Genomic DNA, 9,563 nt, shown 5'->3' with positions numbered 1-9,563 from the left:
CGCCCGGCCGCGGGCAGGTGAGGGCGCTGCCCCGGCCGCCGCCTCTCTCTCGGGCACCACGGACTTACCCGGCGTCTCGGAAACAGTTTCAAAGGTGCGAAGCAGACTGCGCGCTGTGAAACACGAAATACAGCTGGGGTCACGTAATGCCTCTGCGAAACATGGTTCACCGAGCGGATAGTGTGAGAGCAGGGCATTGCTTTCCTGTTTAAATTGCTCAAACAAATGGAAACGCAAGCACAGCAAGACAGTCACATAGCAAAACTGTTAGCTCTCTTGTGGCTCTGGCAACCACTTACTGGTTTGGCTCCACTTCAGTATTGCCATCGTTATCCCACTGCATTTTTGTCCAAGCATTTATCACATTAGGATGAGCGACTGCTCCTGCGTCTCATTTGTCTGTGCCCACTCTGATGGAAAACACACCCGAATCCTGCGAATTCCAGCGTGGCCTGAGCGCTGCTCCTTTGGCACCTGTGAACTCAGAAGTATCACAGGAACCAGACTGAATTTCTGATCTTTGTTTGATCTGAAATTTGCAATTGTAGTATTTGTTAGTTGGTGTTTAGGAGCTCTGTTAATGTAACATGAGTACGCAGACTACTTGTACATGTCTTTAATTTCATATTGTCACTCCAAGGCCTCAGCATCTATCTGGATTGGAGATCATTCGAGATCTATGTGAGGGGAAGCTGGAAGGTGGAGAAATTGGCTCAACAGAAATAACCTTCACTCCTGGGAAGATCAAAGGTGGAACCCACATAGCAGATACAAAAACAGCAGGGTATGTCTTTGTACACGGATAATGACTGACCAGTAACTGCTCTTAACTGCTTTTGGTAACTTTAAAATTATGACAGAAGATGTTTTGGTAACTTTAAAATTATCACAAAAGAGCAGGGAAAAAAAGAGCAATAATACATGGGTAACGAGCCAAAGTCTGTGCTGCCCGAGCCAGATATACGTGACCAAAAAACCTTTAGCGTAGGCAGGAAATGTTTGAATAAAGTACATGCAAGTGTAATAGTTTTAAAATTATAATTGAAATATAAGTTGAACACTTGATTAATGTTAAGCAAAACCCAGCTGCCCAAGTATTTAACACTTTATCCATTATTTTCTCACATTGGCACATTACATATCAGGTCGAATGTATCAAATTAGATAAGTATCTCAAATCAGAAAATTTCAGATCAGAAATAATCCTCATCATATAATAACGCAAGTTTTGACATTTTCTTTAGGGACATAATGGTACAATATGGCATACTAGTCTTTTTGAACTGGGAACATATTCTATCCACGGTTCATTGTGCCTGTGTTTCTTCTATCCTGTTTTTTATTATCTATGAAATGTGGAGAGGCTCAATGACAGGGAAATCTTGTATCTAGAAGCATATTTTCTATGCCCTTGAATTTTCTTGTGCGGGATGCTGACCAGCTTCTAAGCAATTTTGTAGTTTTCTAAATATTTTGTCATTAAATAAACATTAAAATGTTAAAATTGCTGCCTAAGCCTTTTCTGCTTTTATCATCTGCTAGCTAAAGCTACAGTTTTCACAGTCCCATCACTAGACTAAGTAAGGTACATTGCTTTAATTTCAAACAGGAATATTAAAGATGCAATTACTGTAACACAAAAACCTTCATATTTAGGCTTGCTAAGGACATGAAGTTTTAAATTAGTATTTTTGGAGGCTAATAAGTTTACTTTATAGATAATGTTCAAAATGAAATACTTTTTGAAATACTCTAGAAAGTAATTTGCCTTTGATGTGTAATGATTCTATGGGTTATGACTGCACAACATTTGAGTATCTTATAATTTCTTCTAGGAGTGTGTGTCTACTGATGCAGGTAGCAATGCCCTGTGTACTGTTTGCTGCTTCCCCATCAGAACTTCGTTTAAAAGGTGGAACTAATGCTGAGATGGCTCCTCAGATAGACTACACAGTCATGGTAGGGGAAAATTTATTTCTCTTGGCGCATCTTTCATGCGTACATATGTAATGTAACTACTGTACTTCTGTTGCTCTTACTGTCAGTTTATTTGTAATTATGGAATTAGGCATGGGACTGTAACCAGTGTTTCATGGAATACCCTGAAACAGCAACTAGTCTGTTTGCTTTTAATTACTAAAGAAAATTTCACTTAAAATATATTATTTATTCTAGAGGTGTTGTGAATTGTTAAGAAGTTTTCTTCTTCTTTCCATAAAAAATCCTTTTCAAAGTGTCATTCAGCATGAAGTATGAGAAATGTCAAATAAGCTGTATGGATGAGACTGGCTGTCTTTTGTTTTTTTTTTTTATAATGTAACTGCAATTTTTGTGGTTTACTTTTTTTTTTTAAGACTGCATAAAATAGTAGGAAATTGTAAATGCAAGATAGATTCACTCTGTGTTTTTATATATGCTTGTTTTTCAGGTTTTCAAGCCAATAGTTGAAAAGTTCAATTTCACATTTAATTGTGACATAAAAAAGAGGTGAGTTACGCAGACATGTGGCAGAGGCAGGCCTTACTGAAACAGTGGCACACACACAAGGCACACACAAGGTGCCCTCAATCAAGCTGAGGGATGAATTTACAATACATGAACTAATCTGCATTAGCTGCCCCTCTCTGTGTACTGTCACCATATGGTGAATGTGATACGGTTCTTTCCTGTCTTTTTTCCATTGCTGAGTCTTCAGCTGCTGTTTAATGTTTCCTCTGGGCTGCCCCTGAGAGGAGTGCATGCTGAACAGGCAGTACATTACTGAGCTTTTTCTGAGGTGCCAGTTATGTTGGTGTTAGGTAGTTAATTAGATGTGTATTATAACGTAATACTGTTAGAGAACCTAATTCTTTTATAAAGATTTCTAAGACACACATCAAGAAAATTCATATGTACAATAACAGAGAACATATATAACACAATATATGAAGAGCCTTCTGTCTCTTTCCTTGGTTTCCTTGTGATTTTGCATTTAATTATATCTGGTTACTGTTTTTAAATAGGGGCTACTATCCTCAGGGAGGCGGTGAAGTTGTAGTCCAGATGTCACCAGTCAAAGAGTTGAGCCCAATAAACTTAACAGAACGTGGCGCAGTGACAAAGATACATGGAAGAGCATTTGTTGCGGGAGCGCTGCCTATAAAAGTAAGTGCTGATAACAGCTCTGGTAGTATCCAGCTTCATATATCTATATAAAATTGCATGTAATCTGCTTAACAAACCTCTCCTGTTCCTGTATTCTGCAGTCTTTCACATACAAACTAAGTAGCTTCATTAAATGGTTTCAATTATTCCGGCCATAGAATAGAATTGTGGACATTTCTAAAGTGCATGTATTGCATAGCAATATGGCAGCAGCTCAAACAGGAAATGAGAACAGTATCCTCGATGTCCTTTGTATGACTGTTCAAAAGTCCTTAGCACATATTGATGGGTATCTTATATCTGGTTTATGTATCATTCATATTTATGTGGATTATTTTAAGTCTGAAGTCGTGGTCCTTGTTAATAGATTTATGGGTTAACTATGGTGCACTGTACTAGGCAGAGGTCAGGCTACATCGAATTTTTCAATCATTGCTAAAGGGTATTAAATAGAACAAGGTAAGGGTAGGTTTAGCCACAGATAAAAGAGAGAGAAATCTGTTCCTTTGTACCCACTTCTATTATTCCTATCCTGTCTGTGTTTACAGAGAATGAGTGGTGGGATCTCCTCAAGGCTCCTTCTCACACACAGGCTAGGAAGTAGTAGAGGAAGGAAGAGAAGAAATTGAGCTATTTTTTGAAGAGCTGTGGACTGCTGGTTTTGGTCTTAAAATCTCCAAACCTATGAAAATTGGCTATGATTGGGTCACAAGGATGGGATAAGCTTCATCTGCCCCCACCTGCCTGTGATTTAAAATTGTTATTTTATATGTTATATCTTGTAGAATATATCTTGTACATAAACACTGTGGAATGTTGTGGTTGGTTTTGTTTTGTTTTGTTTTCTACAATCAAATCTTTCTCCCTATGAATGGAGAAAAGTTCTTGAACTTCTATTTATATTGAAGCTTCTACATACATCACTATAGTTGTTATTTGTTCAGCATTTAATGTTACCTTAATTTTGTGGGAAAAATCTCCAGAGATGATGTTCAGTGCTTGCTTGTAGGGGTTTTGTAACAATCCTTTGTTTTTCTAGTTAATAAAGTAGGTCCTTTATTCAGGGATTCACTGTAATAATTAGATTTATGAGGAAAAAGTATTACTCTAGTTACAAAATTTAATTAATATTTTTACCTCTGATCTTGTTAGCTGGCGAAAGACATGGCAGCAGCAGCAGTGAGATGCATCAGAAAAGAAATCAGAGATCTTTACATTAACATTCAGCCTGTTCGAGAACCTGATGATCAAGCCTTTGGGACTGGCAGTGGAATAATGTAAGATGAGCCAGACTTTGTGTTGAGACCTGTAACCTTGCTGGTTGGTTAGCTAGATCGTGATTACACATCTGGTAAATAAAGTGTAATGTGAGTGATTTTGTTCTTAATATTGGTTCTGTTTTTTCTGCTTAGCATTGTGGCAGAGACTTCAACAGGTTGTTTGTTAGCTGGGTCATCACTTGGCAAGAGAGGTAAGAGTTCCATGAAGCATACCTCTTTCAGACTTAACTTAATGTACTACTAACAAACAGGAATCTAAAGGATAATCTATTCAATATCTGAAGCTTTGAATGTTGCATTTTTAAATGGGTGTTTTTTAGTAATAAAGAACAGTAGAAATGAGCAGATTTTAAAGGTAGTAAATGGAATCCTACACTTTGTACTAAGCTGCTTCTGCATAGTGACAAAAATTACAGAATTATTAAACTCACCTTTTATCAGAATGGATTGTTAGGAATCACTTTGTTGAAAATGCTTCTGGACTTGAAGAACATACGGTCCTTGTGGTTTACCTGCGAAGTTTTTGTTCAACAGTGAATCTCGACATGTATTTAGAGTAAAAGGAATAGAAAGGATTTTGGTTTTAAATGCTTTGAATAAAGTGTTTCTGTGACTAAGTGGGGCTACTGTCCTTCCACTGCTTAGGAAGTATGAACTATATGTCATCATAAGATGGGAGGGGGTTTTTAAGCAGACATTTGGGGCAAGAGCATGGAAGTAAGGTTTAAAAAGTTGATAATTTCTTGATTTTTTTTTTTTTTTCCTTCTGTATTTTTAAAATTTTAAATAATAATTGGCAGCATCCTAATCTGCATTTCTCTGCTAGGAAAGAATTCTGACAAGGTTGGCATTGAAGCAGCTGAGATACTGCTTAGGAATCTTAAACACGGTGGAACAGTAGATGATTCTCTGCAAGACCAAGTAAGGCTCCTGTATGTGTTTACATGCATGTATGTATTACTTGTGAAGAATATAAATCTGAACAGGGAAAGAATGAGATGTAGATTTCAGAGTTAGACTGTATCTCTACAGGTAGGCATGGCTTTGCATAATTATTTGATAATTAGAAATTTTAGGAGATTTCTGGGTGCAGTCAGGACATTAGCAAATTGCATACAGTTCTAAGGAACCATGGATGCTCCTGGCTTTGCACCAACATCCTTAAGTTTTCCCTTCCTGTAAATCTTACTAGGTATGTAAGAAAGAGGAAGGAATTTACTTCTATTTGGCACTCCAAACTAGCTCCCTGGTTGCATATCAAGAATGATAATAAGTGAAGCTATTAGAGAACAGAATATCTAAGAGGTGCTCCTGTTTGTCTTGCCCACCTCATTTCATTTGAGAATGAAGACCCTCCGCTATCTTATTTTCAATAACACAGTCTGGTAAGAATCTTGGGCTGTTCTAGATAGGATGACATTACCTCTTAGCTGTAAATACCCAGCCACACGTTACTATTATGTAGTATAATAGGAAGTATTTAGGTTTGGGACTCGTCCTACTTTTTCCAAAGTATGGACAGTACAATTGACAGAAACATCCCACTAGATTCACTGCATATGGGAGCTGCTCAGAGGTATATCATGCTTTACAGAGTGTTTGTCATGGTGATATCTGTAAATCAAATCATATTTTTTAAAATATCTGCCTGGCCGATATGTGATCCACAAGTGTTAGAATTAAAAAACCTCTTCCTGAGGTTTTTTCTCCATAAATTAATTTACCATTCTGAATTCTGACATGACTTTGGGGAATTTCAGGGTGGGAGGGTGGGGAGACAGCAAAGTTAAATGTAGTAACAAGACTTCAGTGGCAAACTCCACTGTGCAAAAGTGGCAGCCCTTCTGTAACAGGCTTTACAGTAGTAATTTCAAAGCTTCTTGAGCCTTGGATCACTATGAAACTTGGCAGACCACATTTTTACATCTACAGACGTTTTGCATGTTTGTTTGTTTTTGTTTTTTTTTTTTTAAATCAGTAAGTTCCTAGGATCTGAAGTTACTTAATAATTACATTTCCCTCCCTTTCAGCTGATCATTTTTATGGCACTAGCAAAAGGGTTGTCTAGAGTGAAAAGTGGACCAATTACACTTCATACACAAACAGCTATACACTTTGCAGAGCAGCTAACAAAGGTGAGTCCAAAAGTTCAGGAAGTTTTACCTGTCAGTTGTCATCCAGTAAGCAGGCAATGTACAGTTCATCGGGCGTTGTGAACTGAACGTGATCATGGAGAACAAGCATTGATAAAATAATTGCTACAATATTTACATGGGAGTTTACCTGTAGAAAGTGAATATACTTTACAGTTAAATGCCTTTAAAATGGTTAGATACTTTTACCACCTTTATTTAAATGTTTTGTAATGAAATCAGTCAAAACTGTAATATACATAAAAACATGGCAATATGATTATTGGACATCAGATGTTGAATATTTAAACTTATGTATGCTATAACTTCATTAGTGATATATTTCTAATCCTGTTTCAGGCCAAATTTACTGTGACAAAATTGGAAGAAGATCCCAGTAAAGACACCTACATCATTGAGTGCCAAGGAATGGGGATGATAAACCCAAATTTATAGAGGTTTTTTTTTAAGCTGACAAAAGCAAAACTCAACATACCTCAGTGATGTATTGCACTACATTTCAATAGCTGTATAATATGCATGTGAACAGGAGGAGCCTTCTGTCACATCCGAGTGATTTAACTTCAGGAATGATGTCTAGTTTTTCCTTGGTGTGCTGAGAATCTGTGGTACGAAAAAAGGAAACTTCACTTTTTGTTTGGTTTTTTTTTCCCCACTATTGGCAACAAAATGAGGACAGACTGGACAGCAAATAGAATACATTGTATGTATTGAAAGCTTCAGTTAGAAGCTTTGAAAATTCCGATTCATCAAAGTAGGAAATAACTGTTTCAGTTTTGAAAAAATAGTGATACATTCTTTCCCCTTTACTAAATATAAGTTTTATTCTTTGTGAACCTTTATGTTATAAGGTATATGGAACAAAGTGCATCATCAACTCTGTATCATGGTTCTTCCTTAACCATTTTGCTCAAACTGTGCTTGAGGAAATAATAAAGCAATATGACCTGAAAAAAGTCCAGTATTTGCTGTTATCTCAGCAGGTTGTGTTAGTGGGAGATGGATACAAAGGAACTCTTCAGAAGTATAATTTCTTTTTCTCCCTACAGAAAGAACACTCAATACAATAATCTTCTTTTAAATCTTCTCTTTTAATCTATTTTAAAAGACCTTCTCAGGCAAGCTAAAACAATGTACCACATTACATCCCAAACACAAAATATTAACTTTATGATATGATTGGATTTTCTATCTACAGTTGTCCTTGTTAGTGTACTAACTGGGCCCACATTTTCACCAAGCTGTTGCTGTTTGTTCTTTTTAAAGGTAGTACTTAATTTCAGCTGAGATTAGGGAGCTGTTGAACACACATATATGCACACAGATACACAGATGTATGTACACTGAGCACTGCATGTCCACACAGGTGTATTTAGGCATATAAATTCCAGTTGTGTTATCTACCACCTATGGATTAAGTAAGGAAAATCTTCTGCCAATCTGGTCTTGATCGTGCTACAAAAGCTTCTTTTGAAGTAAAGGGAAGATAAAGGGAGAGATAGGGCATAATTTGTTGTGCATATGAAGAACTGAATCACAGAGTTGGAATCACTTAACCAAACCTATCTAAATGGCCTCTGGATTCAATTGATTTCCAGGTTTTTCACAGCCCAGTCTGCAGCCTTTTCTCTAAGATCTTTTTTCCTCAGTTGTGACTATTGAACCTAACATCTAAAGATGTAACTTAAAGTATTGTTTCTCTTAACTCATTAAGATAATTGCATTATTGTGCGTTTCTAACACAAAAAGAATCCTTTGCTGATATACAAAAACTTTCAGCAATTATCTACTTAACAATAGCTTTCTTTTTAGGATTCTTCCCTCTCTCTACCCGAAAACTAGTGTAAAAGAATGGGACGCTATTAATTGCTGACTAAATAATAATTATTTTTCTCTAACACTGGGAATTGTCTGAAGAGGGCAGCAGATCCCCGCGGAAATATGTTTGTCACACGTACTCGACTGCCATAGAAGAGCACCTCTAAATTATTAGTCTGTGCTGCTAATGATTTTCAGTGTTCCCTTTTGCAAGAACTCTGAATGTATTTTTCAAGAAAGAAAGCCCCCAAAGAGTTGTCTGTACTTAAGAAAACAAGCTCTTCTAAACCACATTTGAAAGGAAAATTTTCAAAGATGGAGGTTCTACAATTTTTCTGGGCAACTTGCTATCAGGGCTTAACCACTCCCAGATCTGATATTTCATGTGAACAAGCCAAAGGGCTAGGGTGTTTTTTTGTTTAGTTTTTGTGGTTTTGTTTGTTTGTTTGTTTCTTAAGCTGAGGGACTGCTCCTTGAATGGAAGTTACTTCTTGCTACAGGAAACACGTTGGGAAGGTGAGCTTAGCAATATACCAGTTCTTCACTGTTTCCTAAGAACAAAACATGGCAGAAGAAAATGCTATAATCAGTTCTACCTTATTCAGGAGATTTCTGGTCTGTGGGAAATAGTCTGGTTGCTCTGGCAGCTGAGAACAAGGAAGCTTCAGTAAGCCCTAGAACTAAGATGATAAGACCAAAAATTTATTACAAATAGTTATATATCCTTGCTGAAAATTAATACAGAAAAGCATATTGAATACAGTTTCTAACCTACACAGTTAAAGTATTCCTTTTTGTTACCTTGGAAGTTCAGTCGTTGGATTCTCTGTGATTTAATATCTTTTTACCAATATGTAATCAAGCAACTTTCACAGAGTACAGACAATTAAATTTATTTTTTATTATGCAATTCCAACATTTGTAGAAATTATGCTCCTTGAGAGATAATAAAATTGACATTCTTTGTACTGTTATTCCAAGGGAGCCAACATTATGTACATCTTTATAAACTACAATCCAGACCGAACGCCTTCCCTTTGGGTTTTAAAATCTCTAGCGAGTGCCTTACACACTTGGCCTTCTTGCCCTGTAATCATTGCTCCACTTTAGCAATTACATAAGAATGACCCACTTCCTTGCCTAGGAGATTCTTTGTGGACTGGAAGCA

General features: G+C 36.8%; 1 protein-coding gene across 1 annotated transcript; it reads left to right on the top strand.

Moving 5' to 3' along the window:
• Positions 1–86: 86 nt before the first annotated feature.
• Positions 87–7,012, top strand: RTCA (RNA 3'-terminal phosphate cyclase; the record flags this gene model as incomplete). Its single annotated transcript, XM_010166442.2, has 10 exons — positions 87–138; positions 641–784; positions 1,836–1,959; positions 2,429–2,487; positions 3,003–3,144; positions 4,297–4,421; positions 4,557–4,615; positions 5,251–5,345; positions 6,455–6,559; positions 6,917–7,012. Coding segments are annotated over 10 exons (1,001 nt in total), but the record flags the coding sequence as incomplete, so codon positions are not given.
• Positions 7,013–9,563: the final 2,551 nt, after the last annotated feature.

This window comes from Antrostomus carolinensis, unplaced genomic scaffold (assembly GCF_000700745.2).
Source record: "Antrostomus carolinensis isolate BGI_N321 unplaced genomic scaffold, ASM70074v2 scaffold25384, whole genome shotgun sequence".
NCBI lineage: Eukaryota > Metazoa > Chordata > Aves > Caprimulgiformes > Caprimulgidae > Antrostomus > Antrostomus carolinensis.
The sequence above is the reverse complement of the archived record's forward strand: the minus strand, read 5'-3'. Positions and strand labels throughout refer to the sequence as shown.